This window comes from Quercus robur, chromosome 11 (assembly GCF_932294415.1).
Source record: "Quercus robur chromosome 11, dhQueRobu3.1, whole genome shotgun sequence".
In the NCBI taxonomy this organism is placed as follows: Eukaryota; Viridiplantae; Streptophyta; class Magnoliopsida; order Fagales; family Fagaceae; genus Quercus; species Quercus robur.
The window spans coordinates 40,967,943-40,985,754 of NC_065544.1; the positions used below are offsets into that span (position 1 = coordinate 40,967,943).

The 17,812-nt window shown below is 36.4% G+C and overlaps 1 protein-coding gene and 1 long non-coding RNA gene across 4 annotated transcripts in view; one reads left to right on the top strand and one right to left on the bottom strand.

Moving 5' to 3' along the window:
- Window positions 1-3,599: 3,599 nt before the first annotated feature.
- LOC126705808 (methyl jasmonate esterase 1-like) overlaps window positions 3,600-17,812 on the bottom strand; it is a 64,709-nt gene continuing 50,496 nt past the window's right edge. The window contains exons 2-4 of one of the 3 annotated variants that reach the window (XM_050405025.1): window positions 5,003-5,383; window positions 4,166-4,297; window positions 3,600-4,057 (exon numbers count right to left, since the gene is read on the bottom strand). In XM_050405025.1, the coding sequence (XP_050260982.1) occupies window positions 3,773-4,057; window positions 4,166-4,297; window positions 5,003-5,383 (798 nt within the window). In that variant the 3' untranslated portion in view covers window positions 3,600-3,772. Of the gene's footprint in view, window positions 4,058-4,165; window positions 4,298-5,002; window positions 5,485-17,812 lie in introns of those variants that run through there. The other 2 variants (XM_050405022.1, XM_050405024.1) reach the window with 2 other exon arrangements.
- On the top strand, window positions 9,220-10,415 carry LOC126705814 (uncharacterized). Its single transcript, XR_007648433.1, has 3 exons — window positions 9,220-9,622; window positions 10,075-10,181; window positions 10,265-10,415. It is a non-coding gene; the product is annotated as an uncharacterized LOC126705814 (long non-coding RNA).

Consider the following 17,812-nt stretch of genomic DNA (forward strand, 5'->3'; position numbering starts at 1 on the left):
TGAGAGATTCCCTTTTCATGGATAAGTACTCTCTTCCAAGGATCATGTCAGAATTGACATGCAATAAGTGTCCTTAACTTTGTTTGCATTCAATAGTATTATCAGTTTTATCTTATTTGATTTATTCATATTATAGAGTGCCCTGGCCCAGTGGCCACAGCCATAAAATTAACTTTATTTTATAGTGATAGTTCTATCTGGAAATAATACACCAATCAATCTTTTTCATTCAACAAACACCAAAAAAGTAACTGAGCATGAATCTTTTTTTGCATGAGTTGGAAAAATAAAAATATTGTGTAAGCATAATATTGGAAGATAGATATTTTATTGAGAAATATGAAAATAGATATCCTTATCCAAAATAAGAGTTGTCTCTATGATGACCAGTTTGGATAAAAGGAAATAAAGGAGAAGCAGAGTTGGAGAAAACGATATTAGAGTAGAGTAGATTTGACCAAATTGACCCTAAGTTCCATCTAAGCAATATTTATTTGAGATTAGGGAAGTAATTTTTTTTTCTTCACTTTTTTTGATAAATTTTTATTAGAATAATATCAATAACAATGTAATATTATTTTTTGATTAAAAAATATTCACTTGCGAGAGGTAGTTGCACTACCACTACAAATTATACTCAGTGGATAAGGATAAGTGTCCTCGTCCTAACGTGTCCAATGTAAAGATGCACTAAACACAATCTCAATCCATATTCAATTCAATGTAAGTCATGGCAAAATTTATACCCTTGAAATACTTATTGATATTTTATCACTTGTGCTGTAACACCAATGGCTTATTTGCTACAATCTAGAGCTTAGTATTCTCTTTGATTTCAATGTTGTGTTGAAACTTGAAAGTGAAATGTCCCATGCATTAGAATATGGGATAAGAATATTTCTTAGCAATGGCTTGGAGATGAGCCCAAAGCTCTATTGGCTTAGACATCATGATTGTGTGATCGGACCCTTTGATCTCCACCACATCATTGGGTGGATTTCTCTTAATCATCCACAGTTGAAGATCCCTCCTTGCCACCTTATCTTTTTCGGATATGATGTAAGGATTTTGCTAATGTGTGCCCTAAGGGCACACAATAATTAACCATTTATGGGAAAAAAAAATTTCGGGAATTGAAAAAGAATTGACAGTTTTTTCAATTTCCAAAATTTTTTTTTCAAAAATAGATGGCTTAATGTGTGCTCTTAGGGCACACATTAACCAGACCCATGATGTAAACCCGTTTAACTAACCCATAATTCTCAGAGGACAGCATTAGCTGCTTTGATAGGTCTTCATCACTAAACAAATGTAATGGTCTCAACAACAAGGTAGCCAATGTCAAATCCTACAACAGTTGTAACATACAATGTTGATATGTTAGTTTCCACAAGAACTTTTGTTTTTAATATAATGTATTTTCCATTCTATTTTTGTTTAAAAAAAAAATGCAATTCTTACCTCAATTGGGCTAAGTTGGAACACATCTGATGCCAAGTACAAGGGCCCGAAGATGAAAGTGGTTGGAGGATTGTTTGGGCCTTGGTCATATGTATAGTGACTGTCAAGCATAGGGCCTTGTTGGCTGAAACACTGTAATAATTAGACATCTCAATGTCAAGATGCAGAGAGAGTAGATCACTAACAAAAGGCAATTTAATAGAGTTGATCACTTGATTCTAAAAAAATAAATAAAAAGAGTTGATCACTTGATTCTAAAATTAAAATTAAAAAAAGAAAAGAAAAGAAAAAGGAGTTGATCTCTAACAACTATGAATCTCCTATCATAAAATTTATTATTAGACAAATCAGTGTCAAAATGCAAAGAGTAGGTTGCTAACTAAAAGCAATTTAATAGAGTTGATCACTTGATTGAGAATTAGCACAAAGTGCTTGCCAGTTCTTGGTGGCTCCTTAGTAGCCTCAATTCCAAGAGATGAAAGAATGATAAAAAAAGAGATTAACATGAAATGCTTTTTGCTCAGCTCCATATTATGTTTTGTTTATCCTAAGGACACACAAATTGTCATGGGTTTTATGTAGTTATAAAGAGGTAGGTTTTGATGATGAGCACCTTTTCTAAGGACTCAACATAAACTATGCAATTTGACCATATAATTTTTTTTCCCTTTGTTTGAATTTGACTTTGAGATCTCTGATAAGGCTTTTTGAAAATCTTGTCACAAAGAACACCAAGCTGATCGCTTGTCAAACATGTTAACAAGCACAAATGATTAAATATTTTTGATTTCTTTGTGTAGTTCTCCAGTACACAAGTTACCATCAATGTATAAAGGGTAGGTTTTGACAATGATTATTCTAATGGGCTCTTCTAGCAAAGAAAGAAAGAAAGAAATTAAAAAAAGAAAAAAAAAACCATTCTAATAGGCTCACATTTTCTCAATAAAATAAAAATATCACGCAACTTAAAACTTGACTTTTAGAAAAGATTTTGAAAGTCATGGCAAGCAAGAGTGGCTTCTCCAATGTGTATATTTTTTGAATGGGTAGAAGATGTCAACATTTTGTAACTTTTAATGACATTTTTCAGGTTTAAAACCACCCCTCCTTCACTTTTTTTGTATATATATATATATATATATATATATATAATTTTTACGATATTCATTGTCATATTTGTTTGTAAGATTATATATAGTTTTTCTTTTTACATTTCATATTTGGAATTGAGTTTGATGCTAAAAGAAAATATATTATTTTTATTAATAAAACACAATGTTGTGAAGAACAAGAATCTAGCTAAATAATTATTTTTGTATTATATATGTCATTCAAAAATATTAGACTACAATTTCAATTAATTTACCATAATTTATAATTTATATTTTGTCATTATTTTTTGGAGGAAAAAAATGACGTGATATTGTAAATACAAATGTAACGATAATTTGAGAAAAATAAATAATTACTATAAGATTCTTAAGAATAAACCAACCATAAGAATCTCATATTCCTATGAATCTTATTAAATCCCTAATCAAACCAAACATAGGAACAATGAGATTATCAAGCATTCAAATTACTAGGCATCACTTCTCAATTGGATGCTAGTGGTAACATAGATTCCCGTAACATGTTGATATAATTATTGGTCCAATTAGAATTGATACTATCCCTATATTGGAGCTTGTATGTGTTTGAAGGCTTTTATTATTGTTCAATTTTACTTTGCAAATGGAAATTTTTTAGGTTTGGAGCAATGAGAAGTATAAGAGTGTGGAGCATAGGGTGATAGTGAACTCAGAGAAAGGAATAGTTCTCTATTCCATTTTTCTTCCTACTAGCACTCTCCACCATGTTTAAGCCCTTGGAAGAGCTGACAAATGAGAAAAATCCTACTAAATATTAGCATACACTGGGTTGAGTTTATAAATATTAGAATGCGAAGTAATTTTCAAAAACTAAATGTTGTCAACTTGCAAATTAATCATTTCAAGATATCAGAGTAAGCTAGTTGGAGGTAGTATTATCTATTGGGACCAATAACCTTTAGAATTTAATAGAGTACTACTTTGTACACACAAAGAAGCAATTCTGCGATTAAACATGATTCAATCAATTTTCCTTATATTGTAGAAGGTTAGATATACAAATTTTATCATTATTAAAACAATATCATTTTCATAGAGAGCCTTGTGCCATAATACCACTGGCTTATTTACTACAAGCTATGGCTTATAAATTATAATTCTCTCTCTCTCTGATTATAATACATTGCTAGTGAATCAATGTCCCATGCATTGAAAGTGGATTAAGAATATTTCTCAGCAATGCCTTGGAGATGAGACCAAAGCTCTATTGTCTTAGACATCATGACCATGTGATCTGATCCTTTGATCTCCACCACATCATTGGGTGGATTTCTCTCAATCATCCACAATTGAAAATCTCTTTTTATCGCCTTATCTTTTTCAGCTATGATGAAAACCTTTTTAACTGATCCATACTTCTTAATAGACAGCATTAGCTGCTTTGACAGGTCTTCATCACTAAACAAACGTAATGGTCTCAACAACAAGGCAGCCAGTGTCAAATCCTACAACAAATTGCAACATAAAATGTTAGAGCACTTGTTTGAACATAATCAGAAGGTTGACATGTTAGTTTCAAAAAGAAGTTTTGGAAAAGAAAATGCATTTCTTACCTCAATTGGACTAAGCGGGAACAAATATGATGCCGAGGACAAGGGCCCGAAGATTTTAGTAGTTGGAGGGTTGTTTGGGCCTTGGTCATATGTATAGTGATTGTCAAGTTGAGGGACTTCTTGGCTCACTGACTGTAATAATAAGATAAATCAGTGTCAAAACTCAAAGAGTGGGGTTGGTGTTACAGGAGTGAAGTGAAAACTTATTTCTAAGGATCACATATCTAATATCACCAATTTAATAGAGGTTTTCTTTTTTTTTTTTTTAAGAAGAAAATTCAATAGAGTAGTCAAAAATTTTAATAAAGTTGATCACTAACAACTATGAATTTCTAATCATGAAATTTGTATAGGTAAATAGTTTTTTTTTTTTTTTTTTTTTTTTTTTTTTTTTTTTTCAGAATCGGACAGGTAAATATTAATAATTAGCCAATTTATAGAAATATATATATATAAATTATATGATGAGATATTTTCTTAAGGGTAGGTTTAGATTTTATTTTTATTTTATTTTTTATGATGGGCAGGTCGAGATTATAGTAAAGCCAGGAGCCTAGAACAATTTTTTGCCATCCTAAAATATTTTTGGCCCAGCTATAGCTTCAACAAGAGCTCATATTAGGGCATGGACATTGCACAACAGTTCAAATCTTGTGGTTAAAGGTTAATATGCCGACGTGGGCCTGAATCTCAATGGTATTTTAAAGGGTAATGAATTTTGTTGGAGAGAAATTGCAAGTGTAATAGGGTTACCCTTACTTCTATTTGATCTAATTATATTATATTGAACTTTATCGTTAAAAAAAAAATCATTTGAAAAGAAGTTGCAAGGAGTACCATTTGTTTGAGGGTGGAATAGTTGAGGGTCGGCCCAGGCATGAGGGCAGTGGCAAAAACAGCTACAGAAATCTTACTTGGATAATATTCCATGGCTTGAGAAATTGCATACCCACCATAGCTATGACCAACAAGGATTACTCTTTCATGAAAAGGAAGAGCTTCCATGAAGTCCCTCAAAGGCTTGAAATAGCCAGAACTTGATTGGAGATCATTTGCCTGCAGTGGGTTGATTCCAGAAGCGCCTAAGTCTAGTGCAGTGACATTGTGCCCTGAAGATTTTAGCAGTGTCTCAAGCTTGTACCAAGACCAAGCTCCAAGGCATGCTCCATGAATTAGCACAAAGTGCTTGCCAGTTCTTGGTGGCTCCTCCTTAGTAGACTCAATTCCAAGAGATGAAAGAATGATAAAGAAAGAAATTAGCATGAAATACTTCTTGCTCAACTCCATATTATGATTTGCTCTTCCTATGGACACAAATTGTCATGGCTTTCATGTAGTAGTTATAAAGGGGTAGCATGCAAGTGGGATATCTACTTGCTTTACATAAATATCTACTTGCTTTGATTGAAAGATTCTAATTGATTGATTACGGGAAAGATGCAAAATACATAAATATCTATTTGCTTTACATAAATATCTACTTGCTTTGATATTTGAGAACAGATTCTGAAAGTCATAGCATGCAAGTGGGGCTGCTTGAATTCGATCAAACATTGAACAGTGAGAAGATGCCAACAGAGTAAGCAAAGAAGCGGGAAATTAGGAATTTCCCTAAATATTTTCATGGCTTTTATGTACTAGCCCAATAGCTTGACCTACACATGGAAGGCTGAGATGATGTAAAGTAGGAGAATATAAGGAAGAAATACCTCATTACAAGAAAGAAGGGGACATGCAAATCTAGGGAGAGAAAAAACACGGTATACTCAAGAACTGTAATTGGGTTTAAGTCCAAAAGAAATATATAAGAATTGCTCTCCTCGGACGTTGCTCAGGAAGATTTCCTTTACGTAAACTTGTTTATTTTCGTTTTCTAGTAGCCTTTAAACTACTGTGATTGTTATCTAACTCATTAAAGTCTAGTTCTTAGCCCACTCTTTACAAATTCATTGTATTGGACTCTTTGGGTCTAAGTCTTTTTACTTTTTGGACTTGGGAACCAAATCGTGTCCTTAAAACTCCAAATAGTGAGCTTGAGTGAGAAAAATATTTGACCTCACCATTTTCTACCCCAACCAAATACCCTCCCCTACCATTTCTTCCCCACTTTTCTCTCTCCAATAATCACCCCCAACCAAATGGGACTTAAGAACTGGATACAAAAGAAGCATAACTAAAATCCTACAAAAACAACATTTACAAAAACTCGATCACTAAGGAATTTTTTTAGTTGGTTTTTAGAGTTGTCATTGGTTAGGTTGGTTTGAAATTTCTCAATCACTAGAAATTTAAATTAAGTTTAACAATACCCCAAATTGAGTTAAGTTTATGGATCGAATAGTAAGTAATATTCAATAGTCATAAAATTTAATATGCATATTTTTTTTTTTGATACGAATATGCATATTAAAAACCTAAGAAAAATGCAATCTAAAATTTTTAAAATATGTAGTTATATTAATTTTCCTTTTTAGTGAAAATATAACCAAGTCCGTAGCAAATTTTGCTCCCAAAAAAAGCGGTGATGCTTTTGTTTTTTCAAAACCAAAAAATATCACAACTCTTTGGGAAGAAGTACGCCTGTTGCCACGTGACCAAAATGTGTGCGTGGAAAAGATGAGAGTTGGCTATGGATAGAATAGATATACACTAGGGGACCATCTTGGCTTGATTGTCGTTTTCCAATTTTTATAACATGTCCTTTGATTTTTCTCCTCTCCTCTTAACGTATCTGTAGAATCGGAGATAGATACACTGTTAATTGTGGGACCTACAAGGGGCGGAGCCAGGGGGGGCGAGAGGGGGCAACTGCCCCCCCCCTGACTCCTCTAAAAAATGCCTTGGTACCTGCTATACTAAGTGTATTTAAGTAGTTTGCTCTCTGTCAGTGAAAAAAAATGGAAAAAGCACTCCTACCATTATGAAACAGCCCTGACACCTGAAAGAAAGAAAATAAAAAAAATGCTCCTCAATTCTCTCCTGCCATCACACTTTCACCTATTTTACTATTCTTAAGCAGTATTTATTTCAAGTAGTCTTGATCTTGTCCCATCCATTCTACTATTTACAGTACTTTTCTTTCCTATTCTAATTTTTCTTTTCTTTTCTTATTATAATTATAATACTATACACATAACATTTTTCACAATAAATTTTACAATTATGAAAATAGTTAACTGTAAATGATGAACAACTTATATTAATAAACCCACTACTTTATTTCCTTCACAAGTCACAGTCCACTATTTTAACAATCGTAAAATTTATTATGAAAAAGTTATTTTTGTATGACAATTCAATTAATAGGTTCCCTAGTTAACTTTTGTAGATTGATTTATTTTTTTAATTTATTTTAAGCAATCAAATTATGTCTAAATTTTATGTATTTAAATTAATTTCTCACTTTGATTGTTAGTAATTATGATTGATCATTTTTGTTTCTTTGTTTTAATAATATGAAATATATACTTGTAGTTACAATTCTCTATTTATTTTGTTTTTATTATCTATTAATATTTTTAGATTACTTTTGTTTTTAGTATTTTTTTTTTTCAATCTTGCCCCCTCTAAACTAAAATCTTGGCTCCGCCACTGCCTACAACAACCTCCATCACTAGCATGCCATTGAATTGATCTGATGAGACTCAGACTCGGGCGTGAATCTTTTTAAGTTAACATTCAGACGATCCGTGTGAGTATGCAATTTGACCATATAATTTTCTTTTCCCTTTGTTTGAATTTGACTTTGAGATCTTCGAGAAGAATTTTGAGAAACTTGTCAGAAAACAACACTTCTCAAACAGCTTTAACAAGTTCAAATGATCATTGAATATTCTTTAATTTCTTTGTGCAGTTATCCAGTACACAGATTATCATTGATTTATAAACGGGTAGGCTCTGACAATGATCACCTATTCTATATTTTAATGGGCCCACGTTTTCTCAATAAAAAATGTATGCAAATTTGAACTTTGATATTTGAGAACAGATTTTGAAACTCATAGCATGCAAGTGCGGCTGCTTGAATTCGATCAAACATTGAACAGTTAGAAGATGCCAAGAGAGTCTGTAACTCAATTACATTAATTAATCCATTTTTTAAGGAGAAATAGGTTTCAAAAAAATCAAAGATTCAAAATCCACTTACCCAGTTCTTGTAACAATTTATAATAGAAAAAGAAATTGATTAGAAGATAAAAGAAAAATAATAAGAGTACTGTAAATTTTACCATATAATCTATAAATTTGTGTGAATTTTTAAATAAAAAATAATTAAGAAATTTATTTACCATATTAATGTTAGAGTAATTTCATTAATTATCATGTTAGTTTGGAAGTATATGTAATAAAATAGGTAATACCTTTAGTGTATATATATATATTTTTTTGGGAGAAAAATTGTCCCTAACTTAATTAATCCTTTAGTTCAAATACCCTAAAAAGTATATATTTAGTGCACAAAATTCTCTTACATGATGTGGAACAAGTCGTTGGTAAGTAGCCTAACACCGTAAATTTTAGATTTTTTTAGACATTACTAGTTTGGGCAACATGTGCAAGGCACGTGCTAGCCAGTATGTTGAATAGTGATATAAGATCAAGTGTGAAACCTACCATAGCTATCACCCATGATATAAATCCCACATCTATAATAAATTCCAATTGAAGAAGACACGTATATATGATATATCATATGTCATGAAGTAATGAAAAAATATTATTATATGTCATAAAAATTGATCTCTCTCTTCCCTTCTTATACTTCTAGTTCTGTTTTTGGTCCACACTTCTTACTCTACCAAAGGTTTAGGCTCTCAAGTATCCCTTGTCTTAAGTCAAAACCTTTATAAGTTGACATTGCCATATCACACAAGGTGACCACCTATTTAGGAATGAATGTTGTTTACTGCACCATACATACAATACAAACTAACAAACAAAATTCTTTTATGTAACATAGGAAAGAACAAAATCAAGTAATCGACTGTATCTACTATCTAGCAAGACAAACTGCTAAAATAGAATTAGATGGAGAAAATGGGCAAATACCCTTTTTCTCGAAATTAAACATTCGTTTGCCCTCTTTCTGAAACTAAATAGGGAATTGCCCCTCTTTTGTAACTCGACAATATAGAAATCGAGTTTTAATGAATAACTCGATATTATTATAGTCGAGTTAGTCTGACCTTTCGAATTTTCCCGAATAAAAAAATGTTTGTGTAGACGGCCATAACTCGGGAAACTGGAAATCGAGTTATGTTCAGCGGTTTGAATCAATAGGACCCTAACGTCTCACAACGCTATTCAGTCACTCACTCTCTCTGTACACTCTCTTTCCCTCGCTCTCTGCCATCACTCTCTCTCCACACTCTGTCTCTCTCGCTCTGCGATCAGGCTTCCCCACTCTTCCTCGAGTCTCCATCAGTCGTCGTTGGTTCCCGCCGCCGCTGATTACAGGTACGGTCCTCTCCCTCTGAAATATTTTCTGACGTTGGTTAATGTTAGGTTGCGTTTTGTGTGGGATTTTGATTATTTTGTTGAAACTTAAGGAAGTAGTAAATTTACTAATGAAGATGAGAATTTTGTTGTCTTTTATATGCTGCAATGATGATTTTCTCATTAATGAGTTTAAATGTGCTTGGGGTTTTGATGAGGGGTTTTGGCAAATCGAGTGGTGTTATAACTTATATTTTCATAAATAGTTAATTAATAATTATCCGAAGCTTTAAGAAGTGATTTAAATAGTTCTGAAATAATTTTTTTTATGGCAAGTTCTTATTTATTTAAGAAGTGATGTTGAAAATCTTGTGCTCAAAATATAATGTCTTACTGAATCTATGCTTTTATTTTATATTAAATGTGGTTTACTTGTTAGAAAATTGCTAACAATGTATTTGCTGCCATGTCAGATATGCAGGCACTAGATAGAGTGCGGCCTGGACCCGATGTGGATACCCAGTTGGCCCAGCAGCCGAATCATCGGTCAAGTCCACTTTGGAGGTGCGCCGCTGACGAGGTATGTAGTAGTATTATTAATACATGTTTGTTTTATAATTACCTCGTGTTTAATCTCCTAACAGAATACTCGTCCGTGTGCAGGAGGCGCCTGGCATGATAAAGGTTCGACGCCGTAAATGTGTATTGCCACAGGGTGGGTTAGATCCACGTATCATGCAACACATAGATGCAGCAGGGTTGACTGGTTTATTCAAGGTTCCTGATATGGAGGTCGACCACGCCTTGATCACGACGTTGGTTGAGCGGTGGCGTCCGGAGACGCACACGTTCCACTTACCCCATGGAGAAATGGGTATCACCTTGCAAGATATGGAGGTGATGTTGGGGCTTCCGGTGGATGGGTTGCCTGTCACTGGGAAGACAGACTACAAATGGAGTGAGCTGTGCGAACAGTTGTTGGGCCATAAACCTCCACCCCCGATACCAAACTCAAACAAGTCTACCCTTGCTGGGGCGAGGATAAGATACACCTGGCTTGATGCACAGTTTGCTGCTCCCTTAGTTGTGGACGCTGCTGACAAAGTCGTGCAGCAATATGCCCGCTACCACCTACTTGTACGGATGGGGGCCCTCTTGTTCATGGACAGGTCTGCGGACCGGGTCTCACTGCTGCCTCTGCAGTTGCTCAACCCAGTCAGCAATGGGAGACGGTATAGCTGGGGTAGTGCATGGTTCACATCAAACACATGGGACAATATTAATGACCCATCACCTGCATTGGGTACAGGACATCTTACAAGTTGGCATAAAGATGACCACCCAGCAAGGGGGATGCTATTCAAGAATAAAGCCTCTGTTCAATATGTGTTGACCCTCTACTCTGTGGAGCATAACAAGCAATACAAGGTCATCAAGTCTGACACCAATAGGCTGGTAGTGCGGTGTAAGAATGAGGCATGTCTGTGGTCAATTCGGGCCAATTGCAGCAAGAAGCACGGGATGTGGGTTATCAGTACATGTAAGGGTCCCCATAGTTGCTCATCCCTCCAGCTACCAACTGATGGGCGGATGATGGATTCAAAGTTCATCTCCATTGCACTTGAGAAGTATGTACGGGAAGACCTAACCCGAAAGGTAAGGGACTTGCGTAGTATGTTGCATGCAAGGCATGGGCATGATGTAACTATGTACAAGGTTTGGGAAGCCAAACAGAAGGCAGTTGCACGTATTTACGGGGATTTTGACGAGTCGTACGCAGAATTGCCACGATTTCTAGCTGCATTGTCTGATGCAGATCCGGATACTGTGACCACACTAAAGTGTGACCCCAATGTCCCGGGGACTTGTATATTCAACTCCGCGTTTTGGGCTTTCGGTCCGTGTATTAGAGGGTTTAGGCATTGCAGGCCGGTGATAAGCATAGATGCAACGCACCTTTATGGCAAGTACAAAGGAAAGCTGTTGATAGCAATGGCAACAGATGGTAACAACGAGGTTTATCCACTCGCATTTGCCGTTGTCGAAAGCGAGAGCACGGAGACATGGGGATGGTTCTTGGCATGCCTGTTGACCTATGTTACAGACCGCACCAATTTGTGTATAATATCCGACAGGCATCGTGGGATACAATCATGCTTCGATGACACCACTAGGGGCTACTTGCAACCGCCCTTAACCCATCACCGGTATTGCCTCCGCCATTTAGTAAGCAATGTTAACACTAACTTCAATAGTGTGGCCTTGAAGAACTTGGTATGGAACGCAGCAACTGCGAATCAAGTTAGGAAGTTTGAGAACACCATGGATTGCATCAAGAATGTCAACCCGGCTGCGTACGACTATCTTAAGGAGGTAAATCAAGAAAAGTGGACACTTGTACACGACCATGGGCACCGATATGGGGCAATGACAACCAACCTGTCAGAGTGCTTCAATGGGGTACTTAAGGGCGCACGTAGCTTGCCCATAACTGCAATGGTGAAGTTTACATTTTACAAGGTGAACTCATACTTTGACGAACGTCGAAACAAAACCCTAGAGAAGTTGGAAGAGGGGCAAGTGTGGTGCAAATATGCTTATGACAAGTTCGAGGAAAATCAAGAGAAGGCGAAGCTCCATATTGTTAGAAGGATGAGTGCGCAACAACGGTTATATACAGTGGAGACACAGTCTTCACTGTTGAACACTGGCGGGGGAGATCACACCCATAGGGTTTCCCTCATAGACATGACATGCACGTGCGGCAAATGGGAAGCAAACAAGATCCCTTGTTCCCACTTGATAGCAGTTTGTGCCAAACACAACCATGATGCCACTGAGTATATGGATCATTTCTACCGCCTTGAAGAACGCTATCACAGCTATGAGCCTATATTCCAACCACTAAAAGATAGGTTAGAATGGCCGGAGCCAGCAGAAAGGAGAACCGTAATGCCAAACCAGCGGTTGATCCGTGAAAAAGGTCGGCCCAAGTCCACGAGAATCCGCAATGAGATGGATGACGAGGATAGGGAGTTGCCAACCTCATTGTGGATTGAGAATGGACCAAAGTTGAAGTGTGGGTTGTGTCGCCAAGAGGGTCATAACCGTCGTACATGTCCAACTCGAAATGTGGCTTCAACAAGCCATGGTGCTATGTAGCAGGTAAGAATTACAAATCTTAGTAACAAGGGGGTATCATAAGTTATTCTTCTTTACATGTTTAGATATTACATTATATGAGTTATAATTAAGATGTGGGCAGTAATTTGTAGTATTCTTTCAATCTTATTGTTTGTGGTGTACATATTCTAGTATTCATGAGGTCTCTATTTCCCTAACTGTATATGTTTTGCTGCAGATTTGTATTCAATCCGCAAGGTGTAACTGTAGATGCTCCTCATTTAAGCAGGCAAGCTTGAATGCTCTTCTATATTTGTCAATTCAATTTATTGATTACCATGGGTTGTATACTAATTTCTGTGTTGGCTACTCCTCAGAAAGGAGGCAACTTCTGAAAAGAACAAAAAGAAGGTGTCACTCAAATGCTATGACTCCATGTTTGCCTAAAACCATTGTTGGCGGATGCTGTCCAAGTTTCAACTTACAATTGCTATGACTGTTTAAAATGCAGAAATGGAACTTTTTATTTTTGTACATCAACTGATTTAGCTTTAGAGGCTCTTTACTTACAAATAAGCTTGTATATATGGATGATTTTTTCATTCGCGTAATGCAAATGGGGGAATGTTACTGATGGATGTGGTTGGTTATGATTTGTATGGATGACTTGTTGTTCACAGCATGGTTGTCAGCAGGTCCACTTTAACCATGAATAAGCACGATACTGAATGCGTGTGAACAGTGCAAGTAGCAAGCAAAACTACAAGTAGAAAGGTTATACTAAATGAAACTCGATTTTCTAGATAACGAGTTACGTTGCAGTCCATTTTCAACCCCCTACGACTGTATCCACTCTCAATTGTCAAGTATCTGAGTTACTCGATTTCTAGATATCCGAGTTACCTTCAACATAACTCGATTTATAGGGTACCGAGTTACGTTGGAGATTCCTCTTGGACTGTATCTGGACCAGTCCAAATATCTGGGCTGGTGCAGGAAGCCCAGTCAACTTAACTCGATTTCTCCTTACCGAGTTATGTTGAGAGTAACTCGATATATATAGAATCGAGATACGTTGAAGACCGTTGTCTCCACTTAGATTCCTCTTGGACTGCCTCTGGACCAGTCCAAATATCTGGGCTGGTGCAGGAAGCCCAGTCAACTTAACTCGATTTCGTCGTTACCGAGTTATGTTGAGAGTAACTCGATCTATATAGCATCGAGATACGTTGAAGGCCGTTGTCTCCACTTAGATTCCTCTTGGACTGCCTCTGGACCAGTCCAACTAACTGGGCTGGCTCAGGAAGCCCAGTCAACGTAACTCGATTTAGTGGTTACCGAGTTCTGTTGAGAGGAACTCGATATATATAGAATCGAGATACGTTGAAGACCGTTGTCTCCACTTAGATTCCTCTTGGACTGCCTCTGGACCAGTCTAAATATCTGGGCTGGTGCAGGAAGCCCAGTCAACTTAACTCGATTTCGTCGTTACCGAGTTATGTTGAGAGTAACTCGATCTATATAGCATCGAGATACGTTGAAGGCCGTTGTCTCCACTTAGATTCCTCTTGGACTGCCTCTGGACCAGTCCAACTATCTGGGCTGGCTCAGGAAGCCCAGTCAACGTAACTCGATTTAGTGGTTACCGAGTTCTGTTGAGAGGAACTCGATATATATAGAATCGAGATACGTTGAAGACCGTTGTCTCCACTTAGATTCCTCTTGGACTGCCTCTGGACCAGTCCAAATATCTGGGCTGGTGCAGGAAGCCCAGTCAACTTAACTCGATTTCATCGTTACCGAGTTATGTTGAGAGTAACTCGATCTATATAGCATCGAGATACGTTGAAGGCCGTTGTCTCCACTTAGATTCCTCTTGGACTGCCTCTGGACCAGTCCAACTATCTGGGCTGGCTCAGGAAGCCCAGTCAACGTAACTCGATTTAGTGGTTACCGAGTTCTGTTGAGAGGAACTCGATATATATAGAATCGAGATACGTTGAAGACCGTTGTCTACAATTGTTGCCGAGTTATTCCCAATTTCCCATGTAACTTAACTCGATTTCTTTATAAGCGAGTTAGTCCCATATAACTCGATTTCTTGGGTATCGAGTAATTCTACTTTAACCTGATGTTCAGGATATCGAGTTACTTCAAATGGACTTCCAAACCACCACACACAACATGGATTCCTCTGAGATACACTGCGCACAGCATGGACTCCTTTTAGTCCCAGTACACATAACTCGATTTCTGAATAGTCGGGTTATGTGTATGACCAACCCACTATTTAGTGCTCAAACGTACGAAGCAGCAACTGTTCAACTTCTTCTCAGCGAAAGTTTGGAGAACCAGAACAATGGCTTCTCAATGGCGGAGAGACAACGACGATGGTCCTGCTGATCGGTCCCCACACTTTTTCAAGATTATTCTGCAGAATGCTGTTCAGGAAGGAAAGCTTGTAAGTATGCTCAAATTTATAAATTCTATCATTGTCTGAAAATCATATGCTAATACACTTCGAACACTTCATCTTCTTTATTTGTGATTGTTGAAATATGTACATTTGTTACATGTAGTCAGAAAAACTTTCATTTTGCAATACGTAGGTTACACTTTAAGAAGAACACAGTCACATAACAGAGTACTTTTGCATCGTACAAGTAGATATGAACAAAAAATGGAACAGGGATATAAGCGCATGGTAGAGATTGAGGAAAAATATGAAGGAAATTCACAGTTTAATATATATTCTTTTGCAGTGGACCTGTCAAATGTACAACATTTCCCCAAAATTTTTACATTTCAACAACAACAGAGAAATGTAAAAGTGTAGAGGTTGATGGTTATTTTGGTTATAAGATTAGGTTGTATAAATTGGTTTCAAAATTCATAAGAGTTGTTACTGTTATAGCTATTAAATATAACGTCAATGTTGCAGGATTACATTTTATTTTGTTTGATTTTCTTTTCTTTTTTGTGTGGGGGTGGGGGGCTGTAACTAAGAAGTATAAGAGGGTCATTCAAACTTTTATTTTCTAGCATTGTGTATAAGGATTGATTGCATGTGTTTATTTCCCTAGCCTGCATTTATGTTATGGAGATTCTTTTTACAGCGGATTCCAGATAAGTTCGTGCAGAAATTTGGAGTGGACCTGTCAGATATGGCCTTTCTCACTATTCCAAATGGTAGAAAATGGAAAGTCAAGTTGGCACAACATGCTGGGGGGGTTTGGTTTCAAAATGGTTGGTCCGAATTTGCAAGCTCTCATGGTGTAGCCGTGGGGCACTTGCTGGTTTTCAAATATGAAGGAAATTCACAGTTTCATGTACTCATATTTGATGCCACTGCAACAGAAATAGACTATACTTTAGACGACGAACAACATGTACATCATAGGATCGAAGATGATGAGAGTGATGACAGCTCTGTTGAAATCATCAAACACTTTTATAGGGGAGAGGGTTCAGGTTTGAATGTTACACTTTTGTAAGCAACTGCTTGATTTGTTTAGCTTCTGCTCTATTAATTTTATGTGCATGACTTCGTATTTTCAACTTCTTTCAGGATCAGCCCATCCTAAGAAAGACGGTGGTGTAGCTAAAAATCTTGTTATAGCCAATGCTTTTAAATCAGAAAATCCCCTTTTCACTGTTACCATGCGTCCATCCTACATTAATGGCAAGGATCGTGCGGTAAGCTTTTAGCTTCAGTAAAATGGAATATTTTTGTAATTTAGAAATGCAACTCCCATTAACTGTCATTTTTCATAGATCAATTAGAAAGATTGTCACACTAGATACTTGTGGCTGGACATTTTGTTGGTAATGATTTTTTCTTATTTGTGTTTTTAGGTGAAAAGATGTAGATCAATTAGATACTTGTTGCTGGAATATATTTGTTAAATATCTATTATTGTTCCTTGTACAGAGTTTACCCCAACACATTATCAACTACTTACCAAGAGACGGGTTTACCAAGGACTACACCAAAGCAAGTATACTCCCTGTCAAGCTCCAGATTGTGGACCGATTATGGCCTGTGAAGCTATACATTTATGAACGAAGTGGGGGTTCATCATGTGTCGTATCAGCTGGTTGGTCTGCGTTTGTGAGGGAAAATAGTTTGCAAGTAGGAGATGTTTGCGTATTTGAGCTGATTATGAGGGACGGTGTTGTGTTAAACGTCCACATTTTCAAGTGCCAAGACTAAGTGGTTAGGGTGGATGCAAAGTGATGATAATATTATGTGATGTTTAGAGTGTGTTTACTTTGCAACTTTACTATTCATCCCTATTTTGTTCATCCCAGTTTGCAAGTTTATTGATTGGGTACTTTTGTGATGTTTAGAGTTTCACTCTTGGGAAATTTTTAATTACTATGATGAACTTTCATATGTATTTTAAAATGAATGTGATGCTGTATTTTTTTCTACGGTTTTGTTTGGATTTTGGCCTTTTTTGCATGGCGACTCTTGGATTTTATTTTAGGGGGGTCAACATTGTTATTGCTATAGGATTTTGTTCTTTTCAGATGACATTGTTGTATGTTTTGTATATATTGTAACACTTTAATACAATAACACCATGTGCAATAATTTGTAGTCATTATTATAGATGTTTGCAAATTTAGATGTTTATAAAATAAGTGAGAAGTTAATCCATCAATTGTGTCAATCAATATAATGTGGCAACTTGAAAAGCTTGAAAGCTAAATTTTCAAAATTTCACTTGGTAGCAATTTTTCAAATGTTATAGATGAAGTTGGAGGAACGTTACTTCAGTTACAACTCCTGGAGTAACGCCCTCATTAATGCTGCCCTCAGCCACGCAGCTGGATTGGGCTTCAGTGTCTGCAATTATTGAGGATTTAGTGCTGCCAAAGTCCACGCCAATTAGCAATAAGTCCAACTCAATTAATACACCTTCTATTTCGGTGGAGGTATTACAGGAGGATACGTTTTTGGCAAATATAAATAATAATGAAGAGTTATTATTGGCAAGAATTGTTACACCCAATTTGGAGTCTACCAGCCAGCTAGCATGTACAATTGGAGTTAATCCAATTAATGCCTTGAAAAAATATTCC